This window comes from Falco biarmicus, chromosome 6 (assembly GCF_023638135.1).
Source record: "Falco biarmicus isolate bFalBia1 chromosome 6, bFalBia1.pri, whole genome shotgun sequence".
Classification (NCBI taxonomy): domain Eukaryota; kingdom Metazoa; phylum Chordata; class Aves; order Falconiformes; family Falconidae; genus Falco; species Falco biarmicus.
Genome location: NC_079293.1, coordinates 7,197,499 through 7,217,996, shown reverse-complemented (window position 1 = coordinate 7,217,996; position 20,498 = coordinate 7,197,499). Strand labels below are relative to the sequence as shown.

The 20,498-nt window shown below is 37.8% G+C and overlaps 1 protein-coding gene across 1 annotated transcript in view; it reads right to left on the bottom strand.

The window, feature by feature from the left end:
* The window catches only part of ME1 (malic enzyme 1), a 185,283-nt gene that overhangs the window by 130,751 nt on the left and 34,034 nt on the right, over positions 1–20,498 (bottom strand). The window contains exons 2-3 of the mRNA XM_056343876.1: positions 6,735–6,868; positions 96–245 (exon numbers count right to left, since the gene is read on the bottom strand). Coding sequence (XP_056199851.1) covers positions 96–245; positions 6,735–6,868 — 284 coding nt within the window. The remainder of the gene's footprint in view (positions 1–95; positions 246–6,734; positions 6,869–20,498) is intronic.

Here is a 20,498-nt window from a genome sequence, read left to right as displayed (position 1 = left end):
GGCTTACATTCAGCTGTGTTAGAAAACCCCTGCAGAAACCTGCCAAGAGGAAAATAAGATACAATTACTTTTATTTGAAGTATAAACTTACATACCTTGGCCTCCGAAACGCTAAACCATATTGTTGGCAAGCCAGTCCAACAGTGGGAGTATAAACAATAGGCATGAACCTTTCAATGTCAGAAGTCAGCACTTTATAGAAAAGCTTCTCATTTCGATCCTGAAGACTCATTAGTAGAATATATCTGTGGAGAATTACATATAATTAGACAGACATCAAGTAAACATATAAAGTAAATTCAGGAACACAAAGGTGTTTAGGTAAGTAATTAAAGCTACATGTACTCTATAGCAGCCTCTTTCTTGCTAGGAGTATTTAAACTCCTCCTTGTCTTAATAGCACAAAGGGTTCGGATACAAAGGACAACAAACTGGTTAAGGCAGAGAGAAGCTGAAACCATCACAAAGTTGACAGATTCCATGTACTCAGGAAGCTAATCTCTCACAGGTATAAAACACTATGCTGCAATTGAGTATTTGGTCTGTCAGAATCTAATCCATACATATCAGTTGTTCCACTTGAAATGAGACCATCATTAAATAAAACTTAATTACGTTTACTCTCTTGCCCCCAAAAATTGAAGCAAAAATGTTAGCTTTTTCTGCTCTTGCCTTGATAGAAATTTCGCTTAAATCCAGACTAATACTTCAAATAAATATTTCACCTGAATACTGTAGGAAAAAGCTTTCAAAAACAAACCTTTAGTCCCCGAAGTCTATGTAATGAAATCTGCAATGTTTTATCTCTAAATGGAAGTCAATTTTTGATTGCATTTGAATAAGTGTTATATTTATTTACAAAGAAAACCAATGAGAAGAAAAAAATATCAGAAAAATGACAGTAAAAAATAGTTCATGTTAAACTTGATCTACTTTTGACTACCATCACTCTCATACTGAATAAATCCACTACTGCTCCAAGGTTCCATCCGGGAGGCCAAATTTCAGTGCTGGGTATGACACATGAGGTGAGTCTATGAGTGACTTCAGGTTATACTAGCTCACACTGGTATGACTCTGGTCACTTTGTGAACACTTAATATTTAGAAATTTGATGATCCTAAACCTCACCTCTTTATTCACTAGCTTTAGTAAGGTGAAGTATTACTTCTAAAATTAAGTAGTCTTCTATACCAATAGGCTTACATAAAAACTAACAATTTATGCATACAATTTACATAGGTTGTTGGGTTTTTTATTTACAAAGGATTACTAATTACTTATATTTAAAAAGTTTAATATGCCCATCATTTTATTACATATGTTGAGGGAATGTACACAACACAGTCATTCCAAAAACCTGGAGGTCTGTGTATTTTATTATTCACATGAACTTTCCTTCAGCATACTCATCACATGTGCCGATAAAATCTGATCCATACTTTAGGAAGATACAAATATAGTCAGGTGATTATGTAACGAAGAACAGTTTAGCAAATCCACATTCGTTACTTGATATCCCTGTATATCAGGGAAGCATTTATTTCACAATTCGCTATATAAACCTTTAACAAGCACTATAAGCAAGGCTACTGCAGCCGGCTTGGCAGCTGGCGACTGTAATGAGGTGACAGAAGTAAGGCAAAAGAGTGTCCCTTCCCTTGTGTCACTAAGGGTACTTTAGACCCTAAGGAGATCTAGAAAAGATCTAGATGGGGGTTTATTTTCTTATTTGCATTTATCATGCCACTTTTATATTCAGGATATTGCAAAGATAATAACTGTGTACTACTTATACTTTCAAATATGACATACTTGGCCAGCCATATCCAAATCAACCTAAGTAATATTATAAAGTGAAAAATACTTATAGAGAAGTATTTTTGACCAGAAGGCTACTTTTCAGAAGTAGATATAAAAGAGCTCTTCTTTCTCGGCACAGTAACTTGCTTAGGGGTATCAACTTTCTCAAAAATTCTTTAAGAGGAAAACCAAAAACGCTTGATCCTCAATGTGGTGTTGGTTGTCATGCATTAGACAAGTATGCATCTTTAGCAACATCCAAGTAATCTACACAACCAAAAGCACTGTGTTTTTAAAATAAATATATTTAAAATGCAGTATTTAATGGAGTCGTTTACTGAAGCCCACATTTAATTGAAAACAAGCAATAAAACACCAAGAACAATCATTTGTGCTATAAAAGGGAAAAAAATATTATCTATCCTCAGAGAAGGAGTCTTGAACAAAGATTTCAGGAAAGAGTTTCAGAGGATGAAAACCAAGGTCTGGAATTAAGACAGAGGGGATGGCCAAGCATTCACACTTCAGTATGTCAGTTTTCCCCTTGCCTTCACTTCACCTATGCTAGTCTGCTGTTATGAAGGGAATGAAATACAGTGGCAACAGAAGGATATAAACCAAATATTATCCAAAACCCAAAAGAAAACTGACATAACTACCAGAAAATTACTAATGATTTCTTGAGATAACTGGCCCTACTATCACTGGCATGCATTTTACAAGGAAAATGGAAGGGTAAAAAAACCCACAACCAAACCTCGAGTTTGTTTGCTCTTATCTTGCAAAACATGAGAGCAAACAATGAAAGTGGGAGAAAACACTATTATTTTTAACCTGCGTAAGATACTTAGCTCCATTACTTTGCATCATCAGTATCTATATAGAAATGCTACTAAAGACATTTGTAATATAATGTATAAAGAACTGAAAAAAAGCCAACAAAGTAACACTGTATTCTCTGGAAAAGTGATATGATGGAACCTCTCCTAATGTTCACACATCCAGTATAACACTTCACCAGTGTGACTCTGAAGAAAGAAAAGCCCAGACAGAAGATGTGTCAGGGGCAACGATTTCAATGTCAATACAAAGCAAGAAGAAAGACAATTAAGAACATACAGGGGAGAAAAAAAAAAAAAAAAAAAAAAGATTACTTGCAGAAGCCATTACATCTTTTCCAAATTAAGTTAGAGGAATAGATCTCCTGTTACTGGCTTCCTTTTTGCCAGGCATACTGGGCAATATATTTGCTGCTGTTTCACATTCATTTTGTGTACAAACTCTTGGTATTTCAGAATGCAGCAATTCCATGCTGAAAGTCAGCAAGGGAGTTTCAGCGGTGCCAAAACATAGCATGCCATGGTACTGTCAGCTTGGCTTGATGGATTTACACACATCCTCTTTCCAATCAAAACCAGAGCAAGCTACAATCCTGCCAGTGCAAGATGCTCTCATACACAGCATTAATGTTTCATCAGACTATACCCTTCTGTCTAAGGTACTTAACAGCTTCCACCTCTGCAATATTCAAATGCTTGTACTCAATCTTCTGTATTTGGACATAAACCATGCAGGTATACACACGATAGCAAATTTGAGCTCTACAAGGAAAACAACAGCTTCCCTTCATCTCTTTTCAATCACTGCACCTATGGGAGTGAAGACTATGCCAGATGCATACTGGAAAAAAAAAAATTCTAGAATTAGTATATTTACATTCAGTAGAAGGCAACACCTGCACGCTTTTAGGCAAGGTTGTCCTTCAGCACCTGCCTGTACAGGGAGCGCTTGAGATTTCCTTTCAAGTTCCAGTTAAAATAGTCAATGTCTTCTGGCATTCTCCATCAGTGAAGGCATTCAAGGAGTAACTGCGGTAGGATCGCAGTCACTCTTCCCTTTAAAATGCTTCGATACAAATGTAAATACAGGGACCAGAGTTGACATATTTCCTTGAAGGACTGAGCTCACACATGTAATGCACATGTTCTCAGAGCAGGGTCTCTACTGACATACCACAATAAAATTGTCAGACACCTGACTTACCAACACAGCTGCAAATAACATTTCAATGTGCACGTTTTTCCATGCTCAATTCACACAAGCATTTTATCTCTGCAAAGGAGCCCAAGATGCAACCATTGATAGGCTTAAAAGGAAGCATCTTCTGCGTGCTGATGTTACCAAGTCTTTCAATCAGTGGTCTTAAATATAAACTTACCCATGTAATGAACAAATGATTTTATTTTGCTAAAAACTGGAGAAAACACCACAGCAATATCATGCCCCACTAATATGAGAGGCAAATGCTTTTTTATCACAACGTGGCATGACATGAATAGTCAATCTTGGCCTGCTAGGTGTTCACACAGAATACAAATATGACTTCTTAAAGAAACAGTTTCATTTGAGGGGGACTTGTGGATTTATACAAATTTAATTGTTTAAGGACCAGCCTGATTTCATTTACACAAATCTGCATTGATCAAAGATTACCTCTTATTTTTTAACTGCTGTGGACCTGCATCACACAATCATAGACTGGCTAAGGCTGAAAGTGACCTTTGGAGTTCCCACACCCAATCCCCTGCTCAAAGCAGTCAACGAGAGCAGGTTGTCCAGGAGCATGTTCACTCAGGATTTTAATATCTCCAAGGTTGGAGACTCCATCCCAGCTCACCCTGCATTATAAATGCAGCCACACAGTTTATTCAGACTAAAATTATGGCTGGACCAAAAATTATGGTTGAGAAAACCCCACTGCTACACGCCACAGAATAAGACTGGTAAATAAACATAGCTTTTAATTTTTTTTTTCTTTTGTTAATTAATAAATTCTTAATTGAAGTATTTTGACTAGTGATCACACAGTAAGAACGACTAACTTTTCATAGTTTCAAGTTATTCCTATGAACCAAAGACTTACTAGTTTTCTCAGCCAAAGTACATCACTAAACCCTATTAACAACAACACATTTGCACTGCAAAGCTGCACAGTAAAATATAACCTTTATACCAAAAAAAGACGTTATACTAAAAACTGGCTTTATGGTATAAAATGGCAAGCTAAAGCCTAATGCTCAAGACACACGGATGTAATATGTTTATGTTTGTACTTCTGTTTTAAGAATGTCTGGTCACAGAAGAAGGAGATAAATTTCTTCCATACCCAACTATTTATCTGGAAAAGAGAAAGTGCAAAAGAACACTCATAGGTAGGAAATAATGATATTGAGGTTTTGTTTAATTAATTACATACAGTCATTACGCTTAAAAGGGACAGATTTGGGGGGAAAAAAAGCACCTGAAGCAAATGGCTTCTGGAAAGCCTTTTTATTTACATTTCTTTCTAAACATAGTTATATTTATTTATACTTGTGTATTATTTGTGTCTATCACACATGCATTAAGTGTACTCAAAAAAAAAAGGTTTTTTTTCCTTCCCCACCCTCAAGACAGACAGATTTTTCTTTCCTTTCTTTTAACATGATAAAGCAAGTTTTCTGCAAAGTATTCCCACAATACTCAGAGACAGTTATTTTTATTTGATGAGTCCCAGTGCAATCAAAACTTCAGTATACGGTGTTTTATTGTGGTTCAAATCAAGCTTTTCATACTCTGTCATTTAAAACTGACAGATTACTTCTTTTTTTCCTTTCCTGCAGGAATTCCTAATTTTAGTGAAAAGCCATTTAAATATCCACTTTTTTTTTTTCCTAAAACAATATTTAATTAATATTTTGGAAATACTGCTGCTCTCCTCTTGAATTTCACATAGCTAGACTAGTAACTTTCAATCTTGAAGTACTGAGAAATACAAGTCATTTTCTCCTATGACCTGAAGTAAGAGCAAAACTTCTTTGCTAGTTAAGAAAAACAAAATAATGGGGTAAAAGGCCTTTTTTTTTTTTTTTTCCCCCTTGCTTTTAAGTTACAGGTAGAAAGAAATTCCAGCAATTCAAGTAGAATCAAACAACTGAAACAGCCTTAAAGTTTTAAATGCCCTGAAACACATGAAATGACAAACTGTATCATGAAGGGAATACTTCAAGGCAGAAGTAAGGAGGAGATGAGGACAGAAGGACAGAGACGGTTTTCTCCTATGGTAATGTCAATGCTTGGTGGGGTCTCCATGAGATTTTACGCTTTGCTACATGCAAGGACTCAGACTAAAACATTCCAGCCTGGGAAGCTACTACTCTTGTGCTAACTGATAATGCCCTCCCTGAGAGCATTTAGAACAGATAACACAGTCATGAGCTCTTCACTTACAAGGAAGGCTGTGCTCATCCTATCCTGCCTCCCTAAAAAACAAAGATTGTGGCAACTTTAAATTATAGAAAAGCCTTGCTACCAACAGACAGGTATCTGAAAGCCATGTTATTACATACAAATAACAAGACAACCCACAACAGAGAAAAAAGCAAGGCATGGGAGTAAAAATAAAGTAGTAGCATCCTAGGGCCTATAAAACACTGAGGGGGGAAAAACCCAACTATCAGAGTATTCATAAATGTTTAAAGCCCTCCACAGCTTTTTTCTTTAAAAAAAATCAAACACAACAACACTATAGTACATACAGATTTTATATATTTGTTTTAATGCATATGTATCTATATGCATGTAAAAACGTTAGTGACTGTTAGTTTCACTAAAACTTTAGAGTTCATTTGCTTCTGATGACCTTTGTATCATTTAGTTATTGAAATAATAAGTTCATGTGAACGGCACTGGAATATTGCAATTTAAAATTGGGAGTTGATTTTCTGAAGAAAGCATTCTAGCAAAAAAGTATGTATTTAGCTTAATGATTCCCAACCATCAACCACCACAGCTTGAAAAAAAACCCACAACATTTCGTCTGTACTACCATAAAAAAGAAAAAAGGGATTATGGTTTGATAACTGGGGTAAAGTTTCATAGCCATACTTTACCGGTCTAGGTCAGATGTCAGTCTTTCAAAATTCTTCAGAATACCATAAACCTGGGCATCTTGACCAAGAAAGCAAGGTGGCAATAATCCATGAATATTCAACTGTTGTCTCTCCTCCAAGGTAAAAGCCATGCCCTGAAAAATAGAAAAATAAAAAACATTTTTTATACATATGAGACACGTCCCTTTTAAGAAAATTCTGCAGCAAAATAAAGGACAGGTAAGGTCAGCATTCGAAAACGTAATTATTAAACAGAATTAGTAATTATGCAATGATTTTGGAAAAAGTTTTTATTGAGTCATAAGAGAACAGGCCCGTACAGTACAATAACTCCAGCCCAGCACAGAATATGTTAAGGACCTCTGACACTGCAGGACTATTACCAGTAAAAATATTAAGTTACAGCTGAAGAAGACAGCAGCAGTATATTCTCACTTACTCATTTGTTTGGCCACTTTCTAAACACAAAGCATGGATAATATTCATTTTCAGTGTAAACATTATGCTTTTGGTATCTGGAAAATTTTCAAGACCATTAGTATATCTCAGACGTTCATGTGAATTTTCAACAGAACTCTGTGATACAATATAGTCATGTCTATCATTTTATAATCAAAAAGCCTGATTGAGCACCTACTGAAGTCAGTCAACAGAAACATGGCCATAGCAATGCAAACTTGTTTTTCAAATTCAAATTCCATTACAGTAAGAAAAACCTATACAGACTGACTGGATTTCCTTTACTGCATTCAGAAAAGACATGTAAAAGTATTTAGTATGTTACATGGGCAGTCACAGAATGCTCAACACTTACATCCAGCTTGTGGATTGACAGAGACTGCCAAACAGCTGCTTTTTAATAAGGTCTGTCTAAAATATCTTCGGAAATTACCCAAGCTATTGTAAGAAGCAGATGCCTTTACAGCAGAAACATGACCATGGGTTTAGCACACCAGTATCGAACAGCCTGACTGCTGATTTTTTGTTTTGCTGTGGCAACTACAGCCAGGCAGGACTGACGGATAGCATCAGACCTTTGATAGTTTTAGGGGATATAAAGAATGTCAGAGGAGTTTCTTCCATATGCGACTTATGAAATCTAAACATTGGCTTCACACTAGAGCCACTGGTTGGTGGCTTGACACACGTTACAGCTCTCCTTTAGCATCGCCCTGCACTGCTTCTATGGTAGAATCCGTACTGGCAGATCTGTCTTCGAGGTCTCTCTTAGGTTAACACCAAAAATGTCTATAATCTTTGCAACATGGTTATCACGTAGCTTAAACATATTCAAAAGTTAATGTACTAGAGATTAGATAGCATTCATTACTCTGTCAAGAAGATATACATATGTGTGTGTGTATACACATACGTAGACAAGCCATTACACACTTACCTGATATTCAACACCTACTGTACCACTATATACAAAGTACATTGTTTTTTATGAAAAAATATCTGAGAAAACACCTTGGGCAATATGAAAGAGGAAAAAATGGCAATGGGAATGTTCCTGCATTTACTCTCCTGTGGAAAATGAATACTACTAAGATACTTTCACAACTACCTCTATAAATATACTTCTAAAATTTCTTTGTTTGTGCTACCATCAGAATTAGCTAGGTCAACAAGTGATAGGAAAACCTAGGTAAAGAAAAAATATAAAACAAATATAAAACGCATCCTTCAGTGTACATTTGCACTACTCTTGCCTTTTCCAGAGAACAAATTCACGATCCCTTACACAATGCCATTACTGCCCTTCACACACCACCTAGTGAGTGATACAACATGATAAATACATACCAGCTAGTTTGATTACCTGGACAGGCGTCTTTTCTATTTTCAGAAATAGTCACCTCACAGGGCTCATTCTTAAGAACAAAAGAATACTACAAAACCTTCCTGTCTTTTATTACTCTACACTTCATATACCATTCTTAATCTAAATAAATTTCAAGTGGTTATGTCATTGTTGCTTGGAAAAAAGTAGGAAAAAACAAACGCTTAAGGCAACCCCACCACACTGTCTGCACTAAAATGTCATTAATCAAGTTATTACCCTAAAGTGAAATGATGACCCAAAAAAAGGAAAAGAAAAATTTCATAATGAACATTTCACAGAACATCAAACATTTCCAGAACATGCTTCCCCCACACATAGACATGGAGGGAAACCAAGTTTAATAAAGGTCAGTAACTGTTTTGCTATAGTTTTCCATGCACTCAAGATTTCAAAGGTTTCCAACAGCATACACAAACCCTGTCTTTTCTTGACCCTCCATGAATTTTCTGTGGCCAGATACGTAACGAGTGTCTTCAGCTGCTATCACATCTTGAAAAGACCATGGAGGAAGAGACAGTCAACACTCCTCGGGAGTTTATTCAAAGTTGATCCCTCTTATCTCCGGTAGACTTTTCTTGGCTTTAAAAAAAACACACATAAAAGCTGTGCACGCGTGCTTACATGCACATACACTTCAGCATGAGTTCCAAATGGCTGGACTTTTGGGAGCTGCATAGTTTTAGTGGATTTCTCAGTGCTGGCAATGAAGTGGCAATCCAATTATTCTCTGCATCTCTCCCCTGTTACTACTAGTTAAATTTTCTGAAAGAATAACATTCACAAAAGTCTGTGTTTTCCTTCACTTTAGGAATAAGATATGTACTTTAATTACCACGATAAAGTTGCCCCTCTTACTGGAAAATAAATTTTATTTAGACACTGGAAAAGTTGACGCATCTTGCCAAGTGCCTTTCTAAAAAAGCACTTTGTCTTGGAATAGCATGTTTTCCACATATTGCTACAGCTTCTACAGTAAATGTTAATTTCTTTTGGACATTACTACAAAAATGCAGCACCCATCTATACCTCCTGCTATACCTGGTTTGAAAATTCTCCACTTGCACAGTCTTATTTGGCACATGTATTATGAATTTTTCAAATTTCTCAGATGGAATGTTAGTTCCTTTCCCCCCCTCACATACCATACACATTCTCAAAAGAATTATCATGAAAACATACCACCTGATGATATAATAAAAGACGGCCATTTTATGAAATATGCGTATGCTATTTCATCTGCTTACAATAGAAAGAGCTCAGCTACATAAAATTTGATGGTTTATGTCTAGATTTCTTCCACTAACTTCTCAGATTCTCGCTTCTACGTCAGAATTCTTGGTTTTCTCCTGTTTCAAGTGCCGTTTCCCAGGCATCCAGCAGAGAGGGCTCTAGGTCCAGCTTGGTTTACACACTCCTTTCTCTTCCCGAGAGCCGCACTTTGTGCTCACCTGGACGGGACACACTTCCACCATCTAAAGTGCTCCCCAGTTGTAGCAAGAGCCGTGGGCATTCTTATTTTTCACTCTGAATTACAAATAAGTTGTCCAAGAAGAACAACGGTGTGACAATCTAAAAGCAGCCCAAGGGCATGAGACCACAACCATAAATATTAACCTCTGCCTAAATCGTTTTGATATATTCACTGCTCTATGCCATCAAAAGATAACATATCCAACATAGAAATTAAAAGTATAGTTATTATTAAGCCTCCCATGTAGGGGGTTGCAGTTCTTCAATGGTTGTGTTTATATGCTCCTTTATATGCTCTGGTTTTGGTAAAATCAAGTTGTTCTTCAAACCCTCATCATCCTCTTTTCTCACAAACTTTTTGGTCAAGCTGTTGGGTTGGGGTTTTTTATTGTTCCTTAGACACAAATTCCCTCTTGCATTCTCAATTGTGCAGAAAGCTCTTTGAGTCTGTTTTTTCCATTTTCATTTTCAAGAAGTTTGACTCACTGCAAACGCATTTAATTCTGAATCCGTCTCTCCATTTGTAATGTTGTGAAGTTTTGTAATTGCAGCAGTGATTGCTATTACTGCAGATTACTCAGTAGTCTTTCATTATTTAATCTCTACAGGTTTATCAGCTCAGCTCTTAACTATATATTGTCTGCCCAGCCTCTCTTTTTTCCCCCCAAACCCCTCAACTACAAGATTGTTTTATTGTGACATGTATACGTGTTCAGTTGCAGTACTGAAAAGCCATAAAACAGAATAAACAGCACAACATCATCTTGTATCAGATAGCTTTTTGCACTGGCTTTCAATTGAATTCTCTGGCAGTGTTTGAGAAAACAGAGAGCATGTTCAAAATATTTCAAGAGCTGTTTCAGCCTATGTTCAGACAAGTCTTACCCCTTAACGCAAATCAGATTGCATTGACATAGTTTTTGTTTAGATAGCATATCTGAAGCTCATCTAATTGCTAAGTTTATAAAGACTTCTTAAGAAAAAAAGACAGTGCACTAAAGTAATGTGTGTATCCTGTTTGCACACTAACAAGATTCAGCTTCACTAAAGGAGCCAGAACCATCTCCAAACAGTATTCATTGCAGGGATCCTCCCCCAGTTTCTTTCAGGACTTAGCCCTCTTTTGTTTCAGTAGGCCAAAATTTCTGGTTTTAGAAACTCCTACTCATTTAGGAAAAAAAACTTATTTCCTTCTCTTGGCCTCACTGCAGGTATGCCGCAAAGCCATTAGGTTGACAGCATGCAGAAGGAGCCACATCCAAGGTTCTCTGACTCAGTGACTCTCTCCTCAGCCTCTGGTAGGAGAAGATCAAGACCCGTAAAACTCCAGGTCATCCCTGGAACTAAGGAAACAATCATCAACACCAACATCCAAACTCAAGCGCCCACGTATATATTTGAGCTGACTGTGTCTGTGGAGGGGGGAGGGAAGAAATGAAGAGCAAGGTAAAAAAGTATAGCAAGGAGGTATATCTAGAAGTACCATCTATTCTACAAGAAAGAGATCTTTTGGATTGCTGTTCTAAGGTATTACTAAAGAAAAATCACACTCTCTGAAGTATTTTGGGAACAACAGGCAAGCAGGTTCATCATTGTCTCAGAGTCCATCAAAGAGTAAAAAAACCTCTCCATTAAAAAACTCATTCTATGTATCTAAATCATAAAAGTAACCCTGAGCAGAGTAAAAGAGGTCAGGGAGCACTCTGCCAGGCAAAGCTCAGAGAAAATCCCACAGCTTCCTGAAATACAAGTCTGCTCAAGAGCTGAACCAATTCTTTGAACCAATGGACTTGTAGAACCCTACATTTCCATATTCTTAAAAAAAAAAAAAAAAAAAAAAAAAGGAAATGCAAACAAGATGAATGCTCTTGGCTAAAAGACCAAAAACATTTTCTGGTTACTGGAGAAGAGGTTTTTTCCCCCAAGATGTGTCAAATGACAAATCAGTAGTTGCCAGTCGCATATCACCTCTTACCGCTCACACCATTTTACGCACAAGGCTTCAGGAGAAATTCAACTGCAGAACTAGACACAGTCCTTAGGAAAGCATGATCTTTGATATGCATAACTAGTACTGTTAAGGAAGAATCCAAGTCAAAATTAAGAAAACAATTTTCTTTTGCTTTATTTTAAGGAAAATCTCTTAGGCTGAGGAAGCAACAAAATGTATGTATAGTCCTGCTAGGTATGAGCTACTTAAAGAGTTTCAGGCACCCAAAATATCATAAGCCCCCTTAAGAACAGAATATTAAAAAAAAGCCAAACCCCAAAAAAACCCCTGAATACAACCGTGCAAAATTTTACATGTTCAAAGAATTTTTTATAAAATCTCTATAAAAATATAGCGCACATGATTTATCAAGTGCTATAAGCTACATTTAAGAGTTTAATGATCTGCACATCCAATTGAGATATTTTATATAATTAGTATTTTTAACAAACCACCTTAAAAACAGGCAAAAATCACATTTTACAATCATTTGCCTTCCATTTCGCGTTTTTATTATCTGAACATGACTTCAGAGAAACCATACAAATACTTTAAATACTACATGCCCAACGCTCATTTCAAGGCACAATACCCCAGGAAATAGTTAGAATAACTAATCTGAGCGCACTCTGTGTAATAAACTCATTCTGCTGAAAACAAATGTGGTTCATGGCAAGGCACTGGGCTTGGAGCATTACATGTGGCTAAAGATGTTAGTGTTAGTTCTCTACCCATTCTTGTCATGACTGACAAAAAATATTATAAGCACAGGCGAGACTAATGCAGCTATCTGCGTGAACATCTCTTCTGCAGCCAGCACTTTAGGCCAGACCAGTCACACAAAGCATCCCTGCAGGTAAGGAGAGGGGAGTAATTTTTTTAACAGTGCAAATTCACACATAATTTTCTGTCACCAAGGGTCTTCTTTCAGACCTGAGGAAAAATTTAGCTCTGCAAACCAACAATTTACATTAACTCAGAGCTTCACATGCCTTCTTAGGAATGATTTGTTGTAAAAACTATATGCAAAATACGGCCTTGAATAGCAGAATCCAATTTTGATGATAAAAAAATCAGGATTATTAAAATTTTAGAGACAAAAAGTCTCTTTTAAATGGTACTCTTGAAGACAAGGGAGAAAGATGACAAGTACAATTACAAGTTGGTAAGAAGAAAGGGTATGATCAGCAACAGAAAGTTACCACAGTTTGAAGATGTGTAGCCTTGAGTTAAGAAATGAAAACTGAATATGAAAATGCAAACCTTCTGTTGTAACCCTCTGGTAACCCACACAGAAAAAAGCTCAATGAATTTTCAGAAGCAAAGATTAGCAACCATTTGCAATGAAATCTTGTTTAAGATACTCTCAGACTGCAAGTAGAAAAGTCACTGATGAGACAGAACTGCCATTTAAAAAAAAAAAAAAAAACAAACTACAGTAGTTTTTTCCCCAAAACGATGCTCAGATCCCCACATGGGCATTTAGTGGGGCACATCGATCAGTTATGGATTCTGCATTTTGGATTAAGGTTTAAAAATGGTGATTAGCAATCCACTCACTTCTTTGGCAGAGGAACTGTGGGTTTGTTGTCTTTACACAGTACCTAGCACACAGGTACCTTGGCCCAGAGCCGAGATCCCTAAAACAGCAGCGAATCCTGCTACCAAGTGCCTGCACTGGAGCTTGGAAAGGCCAGGCACATACAGGTAACCACCCTGGCTGGCAGGGGGAAGGAGAAAGTCAGAAAAGGAGGACTGGTGAAGTGCAAACTGCAGAACCCAGTTTAGATAAAGGACTTGTGAACAGGCATGCATCAGGACTTGTGAGACTGCAAGACACACTGAAGGTAAATAAAAATAATAATAAAAAAAAAAAGTTGTATAGTTGATGGGCACAGCACTGACTGTATAAGCAAAGAAGGAACTGTCCTAGTTTCAACTATAAAATACCAAAAGGCAGAGGTTCTGGTTTATGCATATTTTTTAAACACAGCTTTTTAACAAGTATTTAAGTTGAAGAACTACATTCTGCCATTTGGCATTTATAATTTCAAGGCTGTTTTTCCAGAGTTGTGATTTATCTGCTGCAGCCTGTTGAATGCACAATTTTTTTGCAGTTTTCAGGAAAGCTGAGAGATCTGAAGTATATTCACAGCTCAATTCTAGGTCCATACGATTTTCAAAAGCCAACTTAAAAAGTCAACAGGGGAAACTGAAACAAAAGTCAAAACCAGCTTCCAACAAATAAAGGACAAATAAATACAGTAGCTAATAAACACATCCAGGGACTTATGACTCAAAACTGATGCAGATGGCCAGAAGGAAATCAGACTTCTCTTGGCAAATTCATCATGGGAATGTGTGGGCAGCTTGGCAGCCTTGCAGTGAGCTGATACAGTGATTGCATACAAGCATGATTCAGACCAGCACATCAGAAATGACTCATCATAGCATTTCTAATTTAGCAGCCTTCCTTTAACCTACTGTAAGCAATTATCTGAGTAAGTAAGCAAACCTATTTTAAGTAACTTTTTGTATATATGTTTTATTATACATATACGCAGTAAAATCTTTTTGCATTGCACAATCCCTCCTCACGTTAAGTCTGTGAAGGCTGTATTACACAAACAGCACACAATAACAAGCTGAACAGTAAAACAAGTCACCCAGATAATGATATATAAAAATATATCACATGCTGTAGTATAATGTAGGATGGGACTGAATCTAGTTAGACACTAAATTAGGTGTTCATATGCAGTGTAGGTAGCTATCCCTTCCGTGATAAATATAGAGTATTTAGTACTGATTAAAATAAAAAGCCTAAAGATCCAGCTCACCCTAGAATAGTTACCTTGTAGTCAGTAATTCCAACTGCTCCAATGACTATACCGACTATAGATCAAATCCAGATTTGTACACATAGGCACCTGCTGTCAGCTGAGAGGCTGGAAGGTGCTGGAGAAATCAACACTGAATAGCTCGTTATGGCAATGATATCAGCTATAAATCAGCTGCATGGGAGACTTGCACAGCAACAGATGAAAGCCAGGCACAACACTCCTCTGCATCTCAAAGGGCACTAGATGCTTACATGTGGACTGCTGCATCAAGCCCCGATTGTCCTTTTGACGCCTCAATCCACACGTCCCATTAAAAATCATCTTACCCTGAATCCTTCATATTATTACAGGAATTTTTAATCTAAAAGCAACCAAAAAAATGCAAAAAACTAGAGCTGCATTTGTACGCTGGTTGTCTTAAAAGCATATTTCACATAGTTTTAAAGACATAAAATTATCTACAAAGTACATGTAAGGGGACAGAAACGCCCAGCACCAACCTCCCAAACCTGTACGTCTTACAGCACCTGCAGCTGAAATGGTTAAGATGCTCAGGGAGAGCTGTGTTAGAGCAAGATCTGCAGAGGTGCCTAGCCTCCCGCTTCTCAGGTGAGAGTAACAATCCCACAGTTTAGCAAGCATGAGCTGGTGTGAACGTGCTGCTCCATAGGCCCCCTTGTCCGTGGATAGAAAGTACCTTCCAGAACACAGGAGGCAACACTGTGCCCGCCGAGAGGCAGCATGTGAAGCCTCCCAAGATCTGCTGAGCTCCAGAGACAGGTCATGCTGCTCACTCCACAAGAGCTGAAAAACTCCTCACACCCAGAGTCGTCAGCTGTGCACGAGGACCCCAGCACACGCTCCCCTCAAACCGCGCAACTCAGACCACATCCAGGGGGTGGCTGCTGCATCCAGACAAGGACTGTGGAGAGATACCTGATGAAACCAGGGGCCCCGAGGGACTTTCTGAACACCCAGCTCAAAGGCGCATCAGTACAAGCCCCTGGGGCTGCCCTCCCCACGGCTGCTGCTCCCACCCGGGGGCTACAATGAACATGTGCATGAGCGAACTGCAAGCTGGCTCAACTGGCAGTTATCTGTAGTAGCTTGATTCTGTCAGTAATAACAGCTAAATTCATAACAGACTTACTAAACCACGCTGGTTGTGATCTGTACCTCCCCTCAGTCCCCTAGCAGGGACATCGCGCCTGGGCAGAGAGACCCGTCTCAGCTCTCTTGGTTGCTGCTTGCAGACAAGACCAAACAGCAGTGTGAAACACAGCTTAAACTGTAGAGCCAAAGCTGAACAAATATTCAGAGGGTTTTTTTCGTCCATGGCTATTTCTGAGCCATTTTTATTAGTTTAAAACTCCCTTGGGATGTGCTGACCCTGCAAGAGGCCTACTTAGGAAAGCTCTGGCTATGGGAACTATTTGGAAGGAGACAACAGCAGTTTACAACATCGCTTTCCAATTTGTTGAACATATTTTTATGACAGATGACAATTTTCAACACAGTTTACCTATGCTATAGATTAAAAACACTTCAGAGCTCTAATCCCTTGGATGACTCATAGTAGCAAAATTAATCTTGTTAATTACTGCCTTCAATCTTGTCTGTCTTCTACAGATGTATCAATGTGCAGCTGCATTTTTCAAATTAGAAATTATGGCCACAGGAATTAAAAATTCCATGCATGACAGTGATCTTGTTTTTAAATAAAAAAATCACTAAGTTTTACTCAACTGTATCTGAAATTCTACTTAACAAGTTAATTCACATGTATAGTAGATGCTGTGAGTCAGTAGTGGTATAACTCTAATCAAGGATGCCTGCGATGCTGCCAGTGGAATAACTAACATGGAATCTCTATTTCTGAGTGAATTTTAGACAAGCATAGTATCAGCTGATGTGAATATGTTGCTAACCAGAATGATTCCAAATAAAATGCCAAATAAAAGCTAACTGCAATAATTTTATAAAGTACAGTCTCCAAGTATGCAGTCTCCAATGCACAATATTTACATTTGAAAAATCAGATATTGAGATATGATTTTCATGTAGGTAGAAGAGGAATTTCAATGGCTGCCAAAAATTCCATCTGTCTAAAATAAGTACTTAACCAAATACAGGTTAGTAAGCTGTGAAATCCTGAGGGGACTTCATAACCTGATATGCTTAACAGATTTTATTGTTGCCTTTCAGAGACTAAACAGATTACCAACTACCGTATTCTGGGCTTGTGATAAAACTGAGCAACAAATTTCTCTTCCCTAGCATGATAAATAACACAAATATTTTAAATAAATAAAAACTATAACACAGAATTGCTTAGAGGATGGCAGAGGCCAATCTCAATGCTAAGGTCCTCGCTTCTAGCACTGCAATGGTATAAATGAAACCTAAAGAAACAGTCCAAGATAATGCAACACAAATGGACATGAGCAGAAAGAAATGGCAGAAGGCACCTTTCTGCAGAACAACTGCAAAGAAGGTGCAAACTTGAGGCTTGTTTGTGGGCAATTAAAAAAAAAAAAAGAAAAAGCATCTTCTACATTATGACAACTCAAAAAAGTAAATCTTTCCTCTGATGAGCTGGCTACTAAGTGCCTACTTGGCTTGCAGTTGCTGATACACAGATGCCTGACATCTATGTTTTCCTTCTCTCCCAGTTTCATCCTGGGTAGGTGCTTTTCTTGACCCATAGCTGCTCCTACCCATGTGGTCCTCAAGCTGAAAGATGACTACATGGCAACAGCTCCTTCCACACCTTTAACAGTACCAGCATCATCAGCTTGGGAGGATTCTCCCTACTGCACCGATGTGGTGACAGGGAGACTGGCCAACCTGATGAAACTTGAAGATTTGACCCAAGAGCCAAGGGTACTGAATTGTGCTGACATCAGTCACACAGATGATCACATTACCCATGGGTAACATACTGTTTCACTGTGTCTAAAAGTTATGTGTCTATTTGAAATTAGTCCTCTGGGGACCCTCCACAAACTATGGAGAAAGACTGAGCGGGACTCTGGAAGGTACCCTTTTCTCTTTTTTGTACTATAATGTAAACAAGTATTTCAGACTAAATGCATGAGGTGAATTCTTTCCATTGCCATAGGCAATCCAGGATTTCTACTACCACACTCTATGACCTGTAAGTTTTTTGGTCATATGCAGTCATAGCATATATTGCATGCCTATCAATCATTTCCCATGCTACAGATTGCAACTTACTTTTCCTTTTGTTATCTCAGTCTAAGAGCTGGTAATACATGTATACATGAAAATGGCAAAGCCTATCCAAACCCTTTGTTTGGGGAGCCTGCTTCAACCAACCTTGGCATTTGTTCTCAGAATTCAGCAGTACATTAACACCAAACTGTACAATAAAATCAGTACATTAAACCCAAACTTTTGCAACGTGCAAAATCAACACTCTGAATGTACCTAATCTATAAGCACATCCTTAATTGCTACCCAGCAGGTAGATATTTGTTCCATTCTTGCCATAACAGTAAATATCCTACTTGCAATATTCTCTTATAAGTAGAAATCTATTCCTTCTCACTGAAAAATCACTGAAAATTCATGTTATCACAAAAAGTGTTATCACAAAATGACAAAGAACAATTGCCAAATTACAACTTTGAGTCAGCTGACCAGCAAATAGCAACAGATTCTCTTCTTTAATCACAAAGTAAACATTTAAAGGTGTACATAGGAATATATGTACATTTGTATCTATATATGTAATCTGTATTATTACCCTGTTTACATCCCTTTTTTAAAAAAAAAAAAAAAAAAAGTTCATGTGCTTTAGGACAGAGGCCCATCAACGATCAGGTGACCATACAGCATCTGCTTCAGATGACATTAACTAGCTGTTTCAGCTGTAGTTCTGTTCTGTACAAGTGTCACAGTTAGAACTAACAGAAATATTTAATTTTCTTTGGTGGAATACGCAAAAAGCTTTCATGTTTTAAAATTCTGGTTTTGGTAGGATTTGTTTTCATTATGTCAGCCTTTAACCCAAGTTAGTATCTTCATTTAATGTACCATGAAGTTTTGCAAGAGCATGGTGGCATATGGTACATCACAATATCCCACCAGCACCCACTATATGTTTCTTGGTCAAACCCGAATTTATATTTGCACATTGAAATAGAAGAACTAATGGGAAGTAGCTGCTACATGCCTTTGACAGAAAGGTATCTTTAAAGAGACAATCCTGCCCATAGGTCTATTTTCCTTACTTGATTTATAATCTACAGCGTGACCAAGTTCCTATTCACATACCAAAATTTAGATGTCTTGATCTGTAAACTGAATCCCAGCTGATATCATTTCTAGTCAGCAATAGATCCAAGACTCAAATACAAACCTTCCCAACACCTCCAATCTCAAATTCCTACTTACAGTAAAGTAGTTGTCAGCTTTTCTTTAAACTGATTTATTCTTGCAATAAAAATATTGTGCAGTGCCCATGCACATTTTACTTTTATCATCCAAATGTTTTGTAACCAAGTTTTCCAGAAAAGTCTCATCAAACCGATACTCAGCCTCTTAACGCAAGACCTGTTTTCTAAGTAACACAGTTGACTTATTTTAATAATACCAGTACTGACTTGGACTGAACTGGGTGCAACAGCGTTTTCTTGCTGGAACTTCCCTCAAGTCAAGCAGGTCTCCTGGATACATCCAGGCTATGCAACTCACTAGCAGAAATGGCTGGCTCCAGTGACATGCATGTGGAAAGCTAACATCAAATACCTAAACCTAAAAAAACGTATGTACCCCCGATTTCTGGTCTAAGCATCAGCACAGCATCACTTACCCTCAATAAGCAAACAAATTGTAAGCCATCAGTGAAGCCTTGCAGACTAGGAACAAGAGGGAATAGCTCTTAAGTAACCCAAGTATCCCAGTCTCTAAAAGAAGCACCCACAGACAGATGTACTTCCCTTACTGACAATGGGCATTTAATGGGTATTGGGAAACGTGCAGGGCTATCAAGAACACTGCAGTTTCTCCCTGAAAAAAATATACAAGTGCATATGCAGAATTGCAGACCTTTCCCTGAAACCGTAATCACCAATCTCTTCCTTCCACAGTATCGCCAGAATTTATTGATGCTGCCACTCTGAAAAGTAACTTTTCCCTCCCTCCTTCTCCCCAGGCATCCCCAGCTGAAAAGAGCTTTGCGCTGCGCCTGTGAGGAGAGAAACAAAACTTCTAATTAAGACACACAGAACTGAGAGACAAGCATATGATGATTCCTTGAATAATATTGGATAGATTGTAAGATATCTAGTATGCAGCTGTAGTACTGAACCACTCTACGATCACAGTTGACTTGCACTACCCTGACATCCTAAGTCCAAGCAACCAGCCAGGTCTTACAACCTGGAAAACAAACTCTGGGCTTGCGATCTAACCACCTATCTTCGGATCAGCATTGTGCAACCATTAATTTCTCTCTTCTTAAAGGCAGTATCACATAACCAGTAACTGCAAACAATAAATCACACTGCCTTCTTCATTAAGCAAGTAGAAATGTTAGCTAACTTAATTGGCTTCAAAAAGAATTAATAAAAAAAATATGGCGAAAGATG